The following is an 18,517-nucleotide window of genomic DNA, read 5'->3' on the forward strand; positions in this document are numbered from 1 at the left end:
CGAAGAAGTGAGCTATGATTTGCAAAAGCTCATACCCTGACAGAATTTTTCTTTAGTCTGTAAGGTGCTACTGGACTCTTGCTGTTTCCTACCACTACAGACAAACATGGTTACCCATCGTGATCCATGCCCTACTTTGGGTATGTGTTAGAGGCTTCCAATGTATAGTGATCCTATGAATCAACGATATCCCAAATTGCTTATCTAACATCCTTGCTCAGATCTTGCAAACTGAAGGCCCTGGAAACTCAGTGGGGATGAAGTTAGGGGGTGCACCAAGAAATCAGTATATAGTATCTTGGGTTTCTTGGAAGAATGAATTAAAAATGAGGTGTGGAGAGTGGAGCCCCTTTGATTACCAGTGCCTGCCTGGGTGGTTCTTTTACACTCAAGAGATTTCCCTCTCTGCCTTGTTCCTTCTCATCCATTTAGAATTGTTTTGCTTCCAGCTTCCGTCTCCTCTAATTTACCTCTTTCTAAAATTGTATTTCCCTCCATGTGTGACTGGGAATCATTACAAAAAATTGTTTTCTGCCCCTGATCCATTGATGTTGGCTTTTTTTTTTTAAAGTGGACTGTGAATACATTTGTATCATGTAGCGCTTGTGTGCTTTGGTAGCCCTGTCTTACTGCTCAGAGCCTTTTTGTGGTCCCTTTTTGTAGCATAACCTGAGGGGTGGGGCTTGGCATCCAGGGCAACCGGCTGCCTGCTGTCTAAAATAGGATATTGGACTATAAGTAGCGCTGGTCTGTTCCAGCAGAGTGCCTTTTATAGTTTGGAAGCTGATTTGGATCTTGCTTCTCCCAGGAACTCAGAGCAGTCAGTCAGTCCCTTTTGACCACCTTTATAGGCAATGATGACACTCCTCTATCAAGGTTAGTGAAAAAATATATACGTAACAAGCATAGATTGCAGCCCTTTGTGTTTAGGAGAACTTGGAACAACTCCCCAACCCCCTCCCTGGATAAGAATATTCTACACCTACCCAGCTGTACCCCCTGACATAGAATGTGACGTGGTTTTCTGCAGTCCAGCAATTTGCATTTCTCAGCTTTTAAAAAAACAAACCAAGTTTCTAGCCCCATGGTGTTGAAGCTTCAACGTGTGTAGATTCACCTGGCAAAGTCTCAGAAGCAGAGACTGATTTCAGGTGCTCAGAGACCTAGGTTTCTGTGCTGTTACAAGATTTTCTCTCCTTCCACTAGCAGAATAAATTATGTCCAAATTAGGTTTGCATTAGCATCATACTGAGGGAAGATTTTTTAAAAAAATCACAGAGCTAAACACCGAGAAAAAGGGATGCCAATTTGCTCCACTGCCTATTTCACAGTACTTTTCATTTTGCATAGTTCTTATTTTGCCAGTCATGGGAACAACATGAAACTATGTGTGGTTCTAAAGCCACAACCACTGAAATATCAAATTCAGCCACCTTTCTGACATTTGAGATTTCAACAAGCATTTAACAACAAGCGCTTTGTGTTTCCTCGGTGAAGCTTTGCCAGGATCACTTGAAAGTAACAGGCTCTCTTAGAACCTTTAAACCCCAGTTTTTGCAGCCATAATGAGTAAGAACTTGTTTTTTTTTAAATGAAAGTTGAGGTCTTTGGGAAGCCGAATTCTGCAACCAGTTGTCACACTGGCATGCAGAACTGTGCCTGTGCAGTCCTGTCCCTGAATCTATATCTGACTCTCTTTCTTCCCCCTTAACAGGTTGAGATGCCCATGATTACAATTCTCACGTCCTAGCCAGCCCCACTCAGTAATGCCATGAACCGTGGCCCGCAACTGATCGCTTTCACTCGTGCCCAGGAAGAATCAGATCGCTGGAGAGATGGGCATGTTCAGAAAAAAAGCCGTCGAGTCCCCCCTGTTGCCGGCCAGGCGGAAGAAAATGCAGAGGGAGAAACAGCCCGCAATTTCTACGAGAGCCTGTTACTTTCAAGCGATCCTGGCAAAGCTTCGCCGAGGAAGCACAAAGTGCGTTCTGCACGCCCACCAGCACAGGAAGCTTCTCACAGCCAGACAGACCCTGCACAGACAGATACCCGCAAGGGAAACCAGCTCTTGAAAGCTGCCCAAGAGGGGAACCTGAAAGCCCTGCAGGCATTGGTGGAGAAGGACAGGTGTGATGTGAACTATAGAGATGATTATTATTGGACAGCCACAATGTGTGCAGCTTATGCTGGGCAGACGGAGGCTGTAAGGTATCTTCTGAACCACGGCGCTGCCTGGGTGGGTGTTTGTGAGACGCAAGGCCGGGATGCTGTGGATTTGGCAGAAGAAGCTGGGCACCAGGCTGTGGTGGAAGTCCTCCGGGAAAGCGAAAGGCCTTGTGTGAAGCAGGAACCCACTAGGTGAGTTTTCTTGTTTCTGCAAGATTGAGCTGTTGCCTTCTGAAAAGAAAGAAAAGAAAATCTATTGAGCAGAGTGGGAATTTAAACTCTTTGTCCAACACGTTAAATACTACACTATTCTAGCTTCTGATAATTTGATAGATAGATAGATTTTTATTTTACTTTATTTATAACCCATCTTTCTTCCCAGTGGGGACCCAAAACAGCTTTCTTTTGTTCTCTCCTCTGGTGTATCCTCACAATACCCCTGTGAGATTGGCTAGATGGAGAGTAGATTTAGGGTGGCTTTAATCTGTTTTATGAAGAGGTTTGTATGCTACTTTTCACCCCAGTCAGGACCCAAGATAGATTATATCATTCTCCTCGCCTCCATACTATCTTCTCAGCCACTCCGTGAGGTAGGTTAGGTGGAGTGTGTATGGCTGGCCGAAGGTCACCCAGCCAGCTGCGATGGCTGAGTAGAGATTCGAACCTGTGTCTCCCAAGATTCTAGTCCTATGGTGGTGAACCTTTGGCACTCCAGATGTTATGAACTACAATTCCCATCAGCCCCTGCCAGCATGGCCTATTGGCAGGGGCTGATGGGAATTGTAGTCCATAACATCTGGAGTGCCAAAGGTTCGCCACCACTGTTCTAGTCAGATGTTCTGATCACTGCACTGATCTCAATAACTCTGATGAGTCAGAGACATTATTAAATCCCCTTTCTTTTGTAACTAGGAGGGTATTTTCCACCCTCCCTATCGGTGCTACCTCCACCTTGCTGAGAGCCAGCATGGTGTAGCAGTTAAGAGCAGGTGGAATCTAATCTGGAGACCCGGGTTTGATTCCCCACTCCTCCACACAGATGGTGCACTGTACTCTGGTAAACCGGATTGGTTTTCCCGCTCCACCACATGCAGCCTGCTGAGTGACCTTGGGCTAGTCACAGTTCTATCACAATTCTCTCCACCCCACCTACCTCACAAGGTATCTATTGAGGGGACAGAAAGGGGAGGAGTTTTTGAGACTCCTAATGGCTGAGAAAACCAGGGTATAAATCCAAACTCTTCTTCGCCTTCTCATAAGGAAATCTTTGCTGCCAATGCAAATAATCACATTAAAGTCAGATGGGCCCAGCCAAACAAATGTAGGCAGTTGGTATCCAAACACTTTAATATCCCTGACTTGCAAACCTTTCTAACTCTGCCCATATCCTAAAACAGAGGTGGGATGGTAGATAACTTTGAGCCCACTGATGTCCCAACTTCAGAATATTCCTTAGTTGAGACTTGAGGCTGCCTGACCCGCCCTTCTCTACCAATGAAATTCATTTTGCTACTGCATAAGAAAGAAAGAAAGAAAGAAAGAAAGAAAGAAAGAAAGAAAGAAAAAAAGAAAGAAAGAAAGCAGCAGCTTGGTCCCTCTCTACCGTGCCTGGTTTGTAGCACCTCAGAGAGACCACATCCCCAAGACATATTTTTATCTAGGATTGACCAATGTGTAAGGTTTTAAGAACATAAGAACAAGCCAGCTGGATCAGACCAGAGCCCATCTAGTCCAGCTCTCTGCTACTCGCAGTGGCCCACCAGGTGCCTTTGTGAGCTCACATGCAGGAGGTGAAAGCAATGGCCTGCTGCTGCTGCTCCTGAGCACCTGGTCTGCTAAGGCATTTGCATTCTGAGATCAAGGAGGATCAAGATTGGTAGCCATAGATCGACTTCTCCTCCATAAATCTGTCCAAGCCCTTTTTAAAGCTATTCAGGTTAGTGGCTGTCACCACCTCCTGTGGCAGCATATTCCAAACACCAATCACATGTTGTGTGAAGAAGTGTTTCCTTTTATTAGTCCTAATTCTTCCCCCCAGCATTTTCAATGGATGCCCCCTGGTTCTAGTATTGTGAGAAAGAGAGAAAAATTTCTCTCTGTCAACATTTTCTACCCCATGCATAATTTTATAGACTTCAATCATATCCCCCCTCAGACGTCTCCTCTCCAAACTAAAGAGTTTTGACTTTTGTGGTCTTCTTTGGGGAATTAAGTTTTGGCTGAAAATCTGAGTACAAATCCCCCTTTATCCCTCCCTGTGTACTAATCACAAAAACCAGACTGCCTTCATGCTCAGTAGCAGGTCTCTTTATAAACAGGGGACTCCCCAAGTATGCAGGAAAAGATGGCTTTGTCGTTTTACCCAAAGAAAAAGATGCTGAGCCATCAGGAGCCCATGTGACTGGGAAGGAAACTGTTGAATGTGCAAAGGTGCATTGTATTGAATCAGAGCCTTGGCCCATCAAATTTTGTATTGTCTCCAGAGGTGGGATCCAGCAGGTTCTCACCAGTTCCTGAGAGTGGGTTACTAATTATTTGTGTGTGTCGAGAGGGGGTTACTAAGTGTGTCTGCTTTTCCGTTAGAAAGTCCTGTTGTTTCCTATGCGGCTGGTTGACAAAGGTAGAAAACGGGATCATTCTCCCTGTTGGGCTGTTTTAAAAACATGTTTTAGAAATATGGTAAAGTTCCTTGTTTAAGGAAAGTATCCTCCTTTTGATTTCTAGAAACAAAATTAAGTATTTGAAAGTATGAAATTGACAGGCAGTCAGTTCGAGGAGAAGTAGTTGTTTCTGTTGGCAGTAGACGATAGGACTTGCTAGAATGAGTTTAAATTGTGGACAGAAAGATACCAGCTGGAAATTAGGAACTTTTTTTTTACAGTAAGAGTTTTTTACAGTAACAGAGAAATTATTAATGCTCTGCCCCCGGAATGCCCGGCCACACCCCCGTCGTGCCCCGCCCAGCCCCATTGGCGCTACGCCACTGTTTGAATCCCACCACCATGGGAACCTGTTACTAAAATTTTTGAATCCCACCACTGATTGTCTCCTTAGACTTTTAGCAGCTCTCAAGGATTTCGAGCCTTTGGGGACTTTGACATCAGCTACTACCTCGTCTTGGAAATGCTGGGGATTGAACCTGTGACATTTTCCACGCTGAGCAAAAACTCTGCCACTGAGCCACGGCTTCAGGAGGCTGGGAATATTGAGAACAGTGAGCATCCGTTAAAGTGGAGGAAAGGGGCAAGAGATGGGAATCTGGCCGTCTGAAGCCGCTGAGGATAGAATCCTGGAAGGGGAGATGTGTGAGTTTTGAGTAGGAGTTCCAATTTGTTTCCTCTCCCCACAATTCCTGGTGGTTTGTAAGTTTCTCCAGTTATTCAGAAGCTATAGCCTATTCCTTTACCGCTTTATCACCTTGCTGGATTAATTAGTTTAGCATTCTTTCTCTGTTCCTACCCTCCAACATGCTCTTGGGAAGCTCTCAAGGAGAGCATGAAGGAGATATTCGTGCCGTGAGCTTTGTCCCTGGCAGCAGAGACAGAGGGGCTTTCCGCACTGACAGAGTTGTACTGGTTTCTATCTAGGTTCACCTCAGTGTATCTGCACTGCAACTGAGCTCAACGTTGTTTTGTCTCAGTCCCCCCCCCCCCAGAACTGCGACATCCCTGTTGCAGTTATGAACTGCACCTTTCTGCTGGAACAAGGTCGATACCGCTCTCGGCTTCGCGCGGATATCAAAACTACACCTCATCCGCTCAACCAATCAGGAGCCGCTGGTGGTGGCTGCGCGAGAACGGGAGAGTCGTATGGCATGGAACTGTAACCGAAAACTGTAACAAACTGTAAAAGAACGCCCCCGTTTCCCATGGTAACACAAGCTCCAATCACGATCGAGGAGCGAAATAGGCACCAAGATGATCCCGCCCACTTAGCTCGGTTCCAGGGGGCCAAGTAAGTTGCTGTGCGGACAGCCTGGAATCGCCCCCCACTGAAGGGAACCGAGTCGACCTTAGCTCCCTTCTGTAGTGCGAAAAGCCCCTTAGTCCTCCTGAACCCAGAGGTTCCTTTTAGCAGTGCTGTTCACAAACGTCCACAACTCCTCCCTCCTCCTCATGACCTGCTTTTCCTCAATTCCATTTTCCCTGCTTTCTGTAGTTCACAGACACCGCCTGAGAGAAAATACTGCGCCGTGTGCCAGGCTCACTACACCGAGGATACGGTGGCCCTCCACGAGCGCTCCACCGCCCACCTTTTCAATCGGCGCGATCCCCTACCCCCGACGCGATACCACATCCCTGAAAACAACGTGGGCTTCCAGCTGATGGTCAAAGGGGGCTGGGACCAGGAAGCTGGCTTGGGACCGGAGGGGGCTGGCCGCAAGTTCCCAATCCAGACTGTTCTCAAGCGGGATCAGAAGGGCCTGGGTTTCCACAGCAACCTCAAGCCCAAGGTGACCCACTTTGATCCCCACGACCAACGCGCTGTGGAGCAGCCCAAAGGACAGTGGCTCAGAACAGAAAGAGCCGCCACTGTGGGGAAACGCGAGGCCCGGCGTCGGGAGGCCAAAGCTAAGGCTTGGGAGCGCAACCTCCGCACTTACATGAACCTTGACATTTGAACTCTCACTGGGCAGTGGAGCATCGTGCGCTGTGTGGAACCACTTACACCTTCCTTTGCCTCAGAGAAACTGAATTGGTACAGAGAGATCTGGAAGAGAAGGAAGCCGGGAACTGCTTCCCTTTGGCAGCCTGGGTGGGCCGCTAGAATGATAATCTCCTTGCATGTCATTGAAGTAGGGTGGACTTCTATGTACAGCTTTAAAAGTAGATCAATAAATAATGTGTCAAAGTTATTAGGAGTGGTCTTAAGACTTTGTGATCTTGCTCCAATTTTTTCCCTTGTCCAGGAAAACCGTCTGGCAGCGCCCTTCTGCCACACTTTTTCATAGCCCACGACCTCCAGGTATCCCGACCAAAAGGAAGCTGTCCAAATCCTTTTAAGGTCTAAGGAGAAAGGCCGACAACTGTCTTTGAATAAAACAGTTGCATTTGGGTGCCACAAATTGTAGGTGTTGATGTGAAGGGGCAGCTCTCCATCTGTCGGGTTGGCTTGGATGTTGGGGGAAGGTAAATCTGGTTCTGACACCATCTTAAAAACAATTAGAAATTATCTCCTGTGGTGATCTGAAACTATGGCTTGTATAAAATATGCATTTCTCCATTAAGTGATTTTCCTGGTGTAGATATTCTCACTGATTCGCACCATTCTGTTTTTGCAAAAAAAGCTATCAACCACCCCACCCTGCCCCTGGCGATTTTATCTCCTCACCCCTTTGACTTCTCAGACTTCAGTTGACATTTACATGCTTTCGAGCCACATAATTGGAGGCCTGGAGTCCAGGAACCCGCTTGCAGAAACAGTTACATTACAAACAGTTACATACATGAAATTCTCAGGAAACTGATTTCCGCACACGGTAGCTTTCTCAGCGCGTCTGTGGAAATGCAGTCTGGCCACATTGGCTCCCTGAGCTGCTCAAGATGAGAATCAAGAAGGCCTTCTGCATCCTTTGGAACATCTTACCACTGTAAGGTCTACTTCTGGCCAAAGCGCAAGTGCAGAGAGCATATCACATTGAGCTTGGAGACGAACAGCTCTGGGTTCAGAGCTCTCAGGGTTGTAGGCACTTGCTGAGGGGGGTGGGGAGGGGGGCATGACCTCCTTAGGAATATTCCAGGCAGGAGAAGAAACTAATATTAAAATGGTATAGAACACCGAAACAGTTGGCATATATGATAAAGGGACTCAGCCCGAAATGTTGGCATTGTGGGGATAAAAATGCAATTTGAACCCATATGTGGTTAGAATGTCCAGAGGTAAAACACCTATGGGAAAACGTTACAATGTATATGGAAAAATATGTGAATGTCAAAATAAAGATAAATATAGATCTGTTATTTATAGGCATACTGGATTATACAATAATAGAACAAAGAAAGAGAATGCTATTTAAACTTATGATCAGAGCAGCCCAGGCATTAATAGCATTAGGGTGGATGGACAAAAGAATCTGGACAATACAGAAATGGTTGGAATATATATGGGAACAAATGCAATTAGAAATTTTTGATATAATGTCAAGAAACCAAATAGGGCAAGAAAAACAAAAAGATATGAAGCAGATCTGGACTGAATTCAAAGACTGGTTACATGAAATTGGAATCACAGCAGAAAACTGGAAAAGATTAGAAAGAATGGACCTGCCGCTGCACATTTAAAGAAGAAAAGAAGAAGGGGGGAGGGGGAAAGGGGGGGGGGTAAAAGGATATGGAGGATGAAACATAAAGATGTATAATATAAATCTGTAACAATCTAAAATATCAATAACAAAATTTTTAAAAAAGGAATATTCCAGGACCCTTCCCCAACCATTAAATTGCAAGGTACAAGGAAGAGCATGCAAGCACCATACTGTGGAATTGCTCTTTCCAAAACCCCTTCTGTCTTTCACTGCTCTGGCCAACCAATGTAAAATGCCTGGGATAACAGGCAAGTCCTGCACATGGCATTTTTACCTTGAATGACAATTATTTTCATAATGTTTGTTTCAGTCAAAGAACTCTCGAGAGAGACACATTGACCACTTGTCTTTGAATTCTGGGTTGATTCACCCCCTGAGGCCCCCTTGCCACTAGGTTTTAGATCACGGTTCTGGGACTGATTAATGCTGGGCGGAGTTGCTTGTAAACAGTTGGACGCTGCCATCTTTTCTTACGTCCAAAGTACTGGGGACAGGCAAGCTCACTGGGTCTGAGGTATACAATCAAAGATTTGGGATGCAGCAGACGATCTAATCTGGTTTAAAGAGATATTTCCTAGTTAAAGCATTTCTGGCAAGTATTCAACTAACCTTTTCTAAATCCTTGGAAGGAAGGAAACGTCACAGCTTCCAAAGGCAGCTTGTTTAAATGGCCAGATTCTTACGTTGTTTGCGAGTTTTACGTCCTTCTCAGTCTGCTATCCTGTTTCACGTCCTCGCTGCCCCTCACCCTTTTCTCTGTGGATTGAGTTTGCAGTTCTCTTCCCACTATCATTGGGAAGATCTCTGAATACTTCAAAATAGAAAAGCCACCCAGATATTTTTGTTCCTAGACATGACTTCCTCCCTGGGTTCTGCTTCGGGGTCCCTGCCCACATTTTGCACATTTCCAAGCTCTGTTTTTCCTTCCTTTGTCGCCTGGATGCTGCCCTGACTAGCCTGATCTCATCCGATCTCAGAAGCTATGCAGGGTCGATGGGAGGCCTTTAAGGAATACTGGGGTTGTGACGTGGAGGCAGGTAATGGCAAGCCATCTCTCAAGATCTCTTGCCTTGAAAAGCCACCTGGGTGTCACCATAAGTCAAACATGACTTGATGGCAAAATACCAAAACTGACTTAAGTCTAGCCGTAAGTCATCAGGAGCGTGTCCCTCCACATGGGATCCAAAGCGGCAGAGACTGTAGTATACAGTGGAACCTCGGCTTTCGTTGGTAATCTGTCCGAAAAGAATCGATGAAAACCGAGGCAAACTTTTCCATAGGAATCAATGTAAATCCAATTAATCCGTTCTAGGCACTCCAAAAAACATACCAAAACACATTTTTGGGTGAATAAACGTAGTGCTTAATGCTGAAAACAGTAACAAACAATAACACTGAAGACCTGTTGCTTCCTATGAAGGTAGCCAGTGGGATTCAATGTCGCATCGTTGGGTTGTTTTAGAAAGCCGTTTTTGTCCAATATGCAAGTTCTGTTTCTGACGCATCCTTCTTTAAGATTTGTCTAGAAATGCAAGAAATTAAGTCATTGAAACAAGCTTAAGCATTTGACATAAAACACCAGGGAGGAGAACAGTTACTACTTCTGTCTGGGCAAATAGGATTAATTTGGACTTCCACAAACCCCCTGAGTTTACTGCAATTATCGATGAAAGATACCGAGCTGCAAATCAATGAAAATTTTTTTTTGCCGGTGCAACAAATTTTTCAGCAACTGAGAAAAAATCAATGAAAATCGAATGCCTCGGTTCCACGCCCCTCGTCGCGTTCTCAAGTCTGTTCCATTGGCACCAGACCACCGAAGTTTGAATCCCACCACCGTGGAACCTCTTTCTCACCATTCTCAATGCAAACCATGGGGTGGCGCTGCTGAGAAACTACATGACACTTATAGTTTCTTGGCTAAAATTCTGGCCCAGCCATTAGGCCTGCTATAAAACCATTAAAAGCGAGCCAACTGTACTGTGGACTGCCACCTCGGCAGAGCTCCAACCTGTAGGAACTGACCAGAAACCAGATGTTCAAGAATAAAATGTGTTCCCTGGGCGTTCCCAAGCAATTAAGTTGGTAGAGTTATTGCTGTGTTATCGAGACCAAGGAAGATATGGCTGCAAAGTAAACCGAACTGGGCGGCTACGGGGATATATATGATCCTCAGTTCATCAAGCATGAGTATGATTGGGCGAGGGAATCAGACCGTCTCAAATCCATTGCCCTACAACGCGGCTACGTGGCCTCACAGACTGGGGTGTTGTTTTTTGAGACTTACAGCAGGTTCCTAGATTTCACCAGCTGGATCCTGATAAGTATGCTCTTGCTGCTGGGAACTATAGCGGCTTGATATCTTTACACGTTGCTCTGAATGGAGTGGACTTCAGCAGCTTAAGATCATCTGGATGTGGTAACACCCTGCTCTTCTTTCTGGTCTTGGCCAATATGATTTTAAAACGTAGCTAGTCTCTTTTGGGAACAGGCTTTCTTGTTTTATTCCACGCTGCAAATGTTCCTTTATTTGCGCTCTTGCACAATTTTAATAAATTTCCTTTTAATCAAATTCTAAGGTGTTTCTGACTTCGGCTGGTTTCTATCTAAATCCACTCCTAGACCCTTTTGGTGACATACTCCCAGATTAACTATTTCTGGGAAACTCTGAAAGTGGCCAGCCTCACAGGGTTGACTTTCTTGTTTGTAATTCCTGGAAAGAGTGGAAGTTTCCTCTTTAGCTTCTGGTTGTTGGGATAGATCGAAGGGCTGGCGCAGCACTCCCGGACTGAGGAGTTGTGGATTCAGTCCTCAGAGTTATATAAATGTTCTGTTGGTTTTTCTGTAAACCAAGATCCAAAGAATTCTAAGATACCCTGATAGGCACAATTCACTATTTGTTTACTGTTGGTGGAGTAAATTTGGGTTCAATTTTTGGCCAAGAAAAGGGTTGCCTTAGCTTCTTTTGGGGAAATTGCTGGAGGTTTGTAGACAATGTTTGGGGAGAGTACAGAGTTCACCAGCGTGGCGTAGTGGTTATGAGCAGGTGCATTCTAATCTGGAGAACTGGGTTTGATTCCCTGCTCTGCCACCTGAGCTGTGGAGGCTTTATCTGGTGAGCCAGATTAGCTTGTGCACGTCAACACATGCCAGCTGGGTGACCTCGGACTAGTCACAGTTCTTCGGAGCTCTCTCAGCCACACCCACCTCACAGGGTGTTTGTTGTGGGGAGAGGAAGGGAAAGGAGATTGTAAGTCCCTTGGAGTCTCTTTACAGGAGAGAAAGGTGGGGGTATAAATCCTAACTCCTCATCTTCTTTTTCTTATGTAATGTCATAGATTCTGCCCTTTGAAAGTGTCACTTCCTTCACAGAAATGGATATATGTGAAATCTGGAGATTAGCTCTGATTCTGAGAGGAACCCAGGCTACACCTGGAGGCTGGCAACCTGAGAAGGACACATTTTCTTTCTAAATAAAACCTCAGCTCTGAGTGCTGTTTTGAGGCCCCGGACACATTCCCTGCTCCCCTACAAATGTTACCGATGGGAAAATAAACAAAATATTTTCCTGAAGTCAGGTTGCCTAGCTACACTGGCTCCATGCCTGGACACGGAGACTTGTGTGGTTCAGAAGCCTTCATAAGGTTCACAAAGAATGTATATGCATGATTGTGCCAATGCTATATGGTTTCCTCTCAAGTGCCTTCTAGGATGTGTAATAAAAGCCCCTTTAAGTTGAATTTATGATGTGCCTGCAGCTTAGGATTTAGTTTACTGCTGTTCTTCAGTTAGGTTAAGGTTCTATTAGTTTCTAAGCCAGCCCCGCTAGTAGGTAGATGCACAGTCCCACCTATAAGTATAAGTATCCTTTTTAAGGTTTTCCTAATGCTTGCTAGGGAATGTTATTTTTGAAATTTAGGTTCGAGAATAGCCAATAGGCCAGTTACAACTGATATTAAGGACAAGGAAGTTACTCCTGAATTTTCTGGACCAACACCCAGGTAATCCCATCTTCACCAACAAAAGCGGGCCTTTTGACTAACAAAGGATGTCACCCTGATTTGTTATTGACGGTTTTGAAGTTTTACTCTCAGGATCCAGAAGCTTCACTGTTCACATCCTACTTTCTGTGATCCGGCAGACCCGCTGGTTGATTTTGAACTTGTCTAACACTCCCAAGGAACCACCTCAGGCAAGAAGGTGCTAGCTTTTCTTCTGGGATTGACCCTTATCAGCATGTGCAAAGGACTGCTTTTCTCCCTTTGGCGTTCTAGGATTTTTCTCTGTATTAGATGGAAGGAGACCGCCCTCTTCCTGGGTTTTGCACTGTGGGGGTGGGACTGCCCTACACCCCTTTTCGTTACTGGGAAATGTGGTAAACGGGTTGAGTAATGTTACGTGGAGTTCCTTTCTGCCGAGCCGTGCCAAGATCACAATGCAATAAAATCCTTCCTGCTTTGAAGAAACGCCGGCTTCCTGCGCCTCATTAAGTTGCTGAGCTGAAATCACTTATTGTTACCTGGCAATTCGCGGTAACACAAAGGCAATGAGATATTTTAAAACTTAGCAACAAACTGACCCAACAACGTTAGAGATCCAGACTTGGCATGAAAAACAGCTGAGTAGTTAAGTCTTACCAGACCTCTCCTACCCATTATTTACATTACCCGCTGCCACTCCGAGCAAGACAGACTGCCACCAGGGTTTGTGTGGGTATGTCACATCCACCTACAACCTGGAAGTGACAACTGGTAGCTCTAGGAATTCCAGCAGCCTATTGTCACTTCTGGGTTGTACTCAGAAGGAATGAAATGATATCAGCAACGTCACCAATGTCGTTTGCCCCCATATATGCCCACCCCCAACTTAACCACAGTCTACTATGTACAGTAGACATTTTCTAGATAACATCGAATGCCTGTCTTCTGCTTTGCACCACAATACGCAGCTCCTACGTTGCTGCATGCATATGAGCCCACACAGCAAGGATATGAAAACTAAGTAATTAAAAAAAAACCCTAATAGGTACAAAACCCCAAATGTGTACCCTGTCATAAAGAACCTTTGAAATTCAGGACTCTGGTTCACTTCGTTGCCAGATCAGTTCTTCACACAACATTCAACCATAACGAGTCTTATTTGCAAGTAGATCTACTTTGCTGGTAGACTGTTAGGTAGGTCTCTTTCGCTTTCATCAGTTAGTGGTAAAATCTGGACGTATTTTTTTTCTTCTGCGTCACAGCCAGTGGTGGGATCCAAAAATTTCAGTAACAGGTTCCCATGGTGGTGGGATTCAAACAGTGCCGTAGAACTTCAATGGGGCTACGGGCAATTTACAGGGCGCGGGCCGGGCATCTCTGGGAAAGGGCATTCATAATTTCTCTGTTACTGTAAAAAACTCTTACTGTAAAAAAAAAGTTCCTAATTTCCAGCTGGTATCTTTCTGTCCATAATTTAAACTCATTGTAGCAAGTCCTATCGTCTACTGCCAACAGAAACAACTACTTCTCCTCTAATTGACTGCCTGTCAAATACTTAATACTTTCAAATACTTAATTTTGTATCTGGAAACCAAAAGAAGGATACTTTCTCTTAAAACCAGGAACTCTTTACCACATATTTCTAAAACATGTTTTTTAAAACAGCCCAACAGGGAGAATTATTCCGCTTACCTCTTCAATTAACCAGCCACATAGGAAACAACAGGACTTTATGATTTTTGGACCTAATGGAATGTCTAACGGAAAAGCAGACCCAATGAGTAACCCCCTCTCGGCACACACAAATAATTAGTAACCCACTCTCGGGAACTGGCGAGAACCTGCTGGATCCCACCTCTGGTCACAGCAAAGACCAATGTTGTGGTAATCATATGTAAATACACCAGTTTAAGATTTTTAGGCATATCGCCTACAAAACCTAACAGCGGAAGCTCTGTCTGATAAAAATCCTTTCTCTCCAATCCAAATGGGACTGTTCTTTCCCTAAGAAACTTGCACTATATTTTTTCAGTTCCATAAGCTTGTGCTGGTCTAAGATAAATGCCACCTTATGGTCATCGTTGGGTACAACAGAAATAAACAGAGCATGCTCTAAGCAGCAGGGACTCATGGGATGATGTGTAGATGCATAAAATGCTGATCCATGATCATCCCGGATGGGCCGAATGAATACATGATGTCTGTGTTTCTCTGCCTGTTCAAAATAAGCAGCTGTGCGTGAGTAAACCCAGGAAAATGTAGATTCTGGTTACTTTGCTTCTGCTTCCTTTGTAATTATTTTCCTCTAAAGACTTATCAGTTTGTCTGCCTTTTTAAAACGTTCACTACCTATTGACATCTTGTTAAAGTTCAGACTTAGGTTTGCCAGCCCCTCTGCTGTCAATTTTGGGAAGCAATTCAGGGATGAGGTCAGGAATTTCATTGGCATTGTGACATCATAGAAACAGAGTTGGAAGGGACCCTCAAGGGTCATCTAGCCCAGCCCCCTGCACACTGCAGGAAATTCACAGCTATCTCCCTCCACATCCCCAGCGATCCTTGCCAGAGGAAGGCAAAAACCCTTTAGAATCCCTGGCCAACCTGGCCTGGAGGAAAATTCCTATCTGAACCAAAAGTGGTAATTGGCATTACCCTGGGCATGTAAGAAAGGCCTGCAAGAGTGAGTTTTGACTAATCCCTTCCTGCCCGCCCTTTTATGATCTGCCGGAGTTCACAGAATCAGCATTGCTGTCAGACGGCCATCTAGACTGCTTAAAAACCCCCAAAGAAGGCGAGCCCATCTCCTCCTGTTCCATTGAAGAACTACTCAGTCAGGAAGCTCTTTCTTATGTTTGGCCAAAAACTTATCTCATTTAATTTCAACCTGCTGGTTCTGGTTCGACATTCTGAAGCAACGAAAAACAACTCCACTTCCAATTTAGTGGGTGGAAGTGGCATCACTGTGTCAGCGGAGTTTTCGGAATTTCCCTAATTTCTATGGAAAATACCATAAAGAGCTGGCAAATTCCTAGAATGCCACTGAACCTATGATGTCACTTCCACCCACTCAACTCAAAATGACGATACAGCATCATATTGATATCCCGCTTCACTTTTCCCTTCTGATGTTCCATAGACCTGATCCCCTTATTTTCACCAGAGCAATATTGTTTTAGATATGTCCATACCAGTCATTTGGGGGATCAGAAGACTTCCTATTTGGCCCTGGGCCTGATCTTTTAGTTTTCCTCCCATCCTGTAGCTTCTTGTACTATTCTAGACACAAATCAAGATGCTGATTTTAAAATCCTAAATGGCTTCTGCCTCCATACTTAAAGAAGGGAGCATCAGTGGCGTAGTGGCTAAGAGCAGGTGCACTCTTATCTGGAGGAACCGGGTTTGATTCCCTTCTCTGCCGCTTGAGTTGTGGAGGCTTCTCTGGGGAATTCAGATTAGCCTGTGCGCTCCCACACACGCCAGCTGGGTCACCTTGGGCTAGTCATAGCTGCTCGGAGCTCTCTCAGCCCCACCCCCCTCACAGGGTGTTTGTTGTGAGGGGGGAAGGGCAAGGAGATTGTAAGCCCCTTTGAGTCTCCTACAGGAGAGAAAGGGGGGATATAAATCCAAACTCTTCTTCTTCTTTGTCTCCATCTCTGTTCCTGGACACAACAGCAGCACCATCGGTCTGTGGCAGGCTTCAGCAAAATCACATTCTTGTTGGTTGCATCACAAATTATATTCTTCCAGAGGCTCAGCAAAGAGGGCCAACCTTTCCAATGAAACCATGCGCAGAAACCCACCTGCTCGTCAGGGAAAGAGGAAGCCAACGATTTTGGGAAGCCCATAATAGGATTCTCCATGGTGGTGGAGCAGCAGCAACAAGTGCTTTAGCCTTCTCACAATTTGAGTATCTTCTTTTTTTCTGAAGACCATAGATCAAGGACCTCAACTTTTTGGGTTGCTTGTTCTGCCAGTGTGGTTAGGAGCAGTGGACTCTAATCAGGAGAAACGGTTTGATTCCCTACTCCTCCACTGGAGTGGCAGACTTCCAATCTAGTGAACCAGGTTTGTTTCCTGCTCTTCCACACGAAGCCTACTGGGTGACCTTGGGCCTTTCACAGTTCTCTCAGAACTCTCTCATCCCCACCTACCTCATTGGGTATCTGTTGTGAGGGGAGGAAAGAAAGAAGAAGAGTTTGGATTTATACCACATCTTTGTCTCCTGTAAGAAGACTCAAAGTGGCTTACAAACTCCTTTCCTCTCCTCACAACAGACACATTGTAAGGTAGGAGGGTCTGAGAGAATTCTGGGAGAACTGTGACTAGCCCAAGGTCACCCAGTTGGAATGTGGTAGTGGGGAAAGAAATCTGGTTCATCAGATCAGAGTCCGTCGCTAATGTGGAGGAGTAGGGAATCAAACCAGTTTTTTCCAGATTAGAGTCCACTGCTCTTAACTGCTACACCACAAAGGTGATTGTCAGATGTATTTAGATTCCTTACAGTTGAGAAGAACAGGGTACAAATCCAAACTCTTCTTCTTCTGCTATTTGGTACGAGCAAGGGAGGCAGCTTAGTCGTTTGAAAAGTGAAACCATGGACAAGAAGTTGTATTGTTCTAGGACCGTGGTGGCGAACCTTTGGCACTCCAGATGTTATGGACTACAATTCCCATTAGCCCCTGCCAGCATGGCCAATTGTAGGGGCTGATGGGAATTGTAGTCCATAACATCTGGAGTGTCAAAGGTTCGCCACCACTGTCTAGGAATTTCAGTGTCTCGGTGCGTGCAAACCACGGCCTAAATTTGTCCCTCCCCTCTGTCCCTCTCCCGCCCTGTCCTTGTGCAGATGGAACCAACGCAGCTGAACCTTCAGTAGGTGTTTATAGGAAACAATGGGAGAACTCAGCCGAATGGGAGAACTCAGCTTAACATCTTTGCTATACCTTCGGAGCAAGGTGAGGCCAAGTGGAGAGCTGTTCTCCTGCCTGGATCTTGCCTTGGAAAAACTGAGCCTGGAGCCACCCTGTGTGACCAAGAATGCCCGGCTCACAATAGCTGCCAATCAAACCTTGAAAGAGTGGAGCTCTGGAGAGGGCAACTTTGAGATCGTGATCTTCCACAGTCAAGGCAAACCCCACTATTACACCTATGCAACCACGTGGGAACAATACCGTTCCTGCTTGTGCTCCCAAACCTACCCCCTGACCCTGGGCGACCTCCTCTGCACCCGTAGCAAGCTGCGATTGTGGAGTTCCTCCGAGTCGCTCTCCTTGACTTGCTTTGACCAAGCTGTGAAACGTTTCTCAATGGAACCCAAAGTGGTAAAGCAAGATGCCCGGATGCTGGTGGAATGTGACGGACAGGTGGTGGAATTCATCTCCGGCCAAGGGTCCTGCGAGATCTCCGTCTTCCTGTCAGCAGATGACGTTCCTGAGTATGACGTCCAAGTGAAGAGCTGGAACGTGTTCCTGGAGCGTCTCCGAGCGGGGATTGTACCCCTGAACCTGGGGAACATAAAGTTGGTGAAGGATACGCTAGAGAGCTGGAAGGAAGAGATAAGTCGCTGCTTCGATGTGGCCTGGTCAGCCTTCATCAAGGAACCCAGATGCATCCAGGAGAATGCCAGAATGGTGGTTGTGGCTGATGGGGAAAGAATAGAATTGGTCTCTGGGAAAGGAGAGAACCAGATCATGTTGATTAGCTTTGAGAATAGAGTCCAGTACCAGGTATCTACACGGGGTTGGTGGGAGCTGATTCTCAGGCGTCTGCACCAGGCAAAAGCAGAATAGCAGGATGCCGCTTCGACCTTTTCCATACAGCTACATTGGAACCTCGGTTTTCATTGCCTTCGGTTTTCATCGGTTTTGGTTTTCATCGATTTTTTCAGTGAAAAATTTGTCTCGGTTTTCATTGATTTGCCTCGGTTTTCATCGATTTGCTGTCAGGTGCAGGGGTTTGTGAGGGAAAATCACCTGGACAAAGCTGTTGCAGGCCGGGTCTGCAACTTGTTTAAGAACATAAGAACATAAGAATTAGCCTGCTGGATCAGACCAGAGTCCATCTAGTC

The 18,517-nt window shown here is 45.5% G+C and overlaps 2 protein-coding genes across 4 annotated transcripts in view; both read left to right on the plus strand.

Annotated features, from left to right (window-relative positions):
• GPANK1 (G-patch domain and ankyrin repeats 1) overlaps positions 1-7,021 on the plus strand; it is a 15,599-nt gene extending 8,578 nt beyond the window's left edge. The window contains exons 1-3 of one of the 2 annotated variants that reach the window (XM_048487167.1): positions 729-820; positions 1,715-2,358; positions 6,325-7,021. In XM_048487167.1, coding sequence (XP_048343124.1) covers positions 1,772-2,358; positions 6,325-6,787 — 1,050 coding nt within the window. In that variant the 5' untranslated portion in view covers positions 729-820; positions 1,715-1,771 and the 3' untranslated portion in view covers positions 6,788-7,021. Of the gene's footprint in view, positions 1-728; positions 821-1,714; positions 2,359-6,324 lie in introns of those variants that run through there. The other variant, XM_048487166.1, reaches the window with a different exon arrangement.
• A 7,561-nt stretch (positions 7,022-14,582) lies between these two features.
• Positions 14,583-18,284, plus strand: LOC125430040. 2 transcript variants are annotated; one of them, XM_048491714.1, is made up of 2 exons: positions 14,583-14,688; positions 17,297-18,284. In XM_048491714.1, exon 2 carries the CDS (start codon positions 17,343-17,345, stop codon positions 18,237-18,239), a length of 897 nt encoding a protein of 298 aa, XP_048347671.1. In that variant the 5' UTR covers positions 14,583-14,688; positions 17,297-17,342; the 3' UTR covers positions 18,240-18,284. The 2 variants fall into 2 exon arrangements, with proteins under 2 accessions (XP_048347671.1, XP_048347673.1); XM_048491716.1 differs by having other exon boundaries at positions 14,590-14,684.
• The last annotated feature ends 233 nt before the right edge of the window (positions 18,285-18,517 follow it).

The sequence above is a fragment of the Sphaerodactylus townsendi genome, linkage group LG03, assembly GCF_021028975.2.
Source record: "Sphaerodactylus townsendi isolate TG3544 linkage group LG03, MPM_Stown_v2.3, whole genome shotgun sequence".
In the NCBI taxonomy this organism is placed as follows: Eukaryota; Metazoa; Chordata; class Lepidosauria; order Squamata; family Sphaerodactylidae; genus Sphaerodactylus; species Sphaerodactylus townsendi.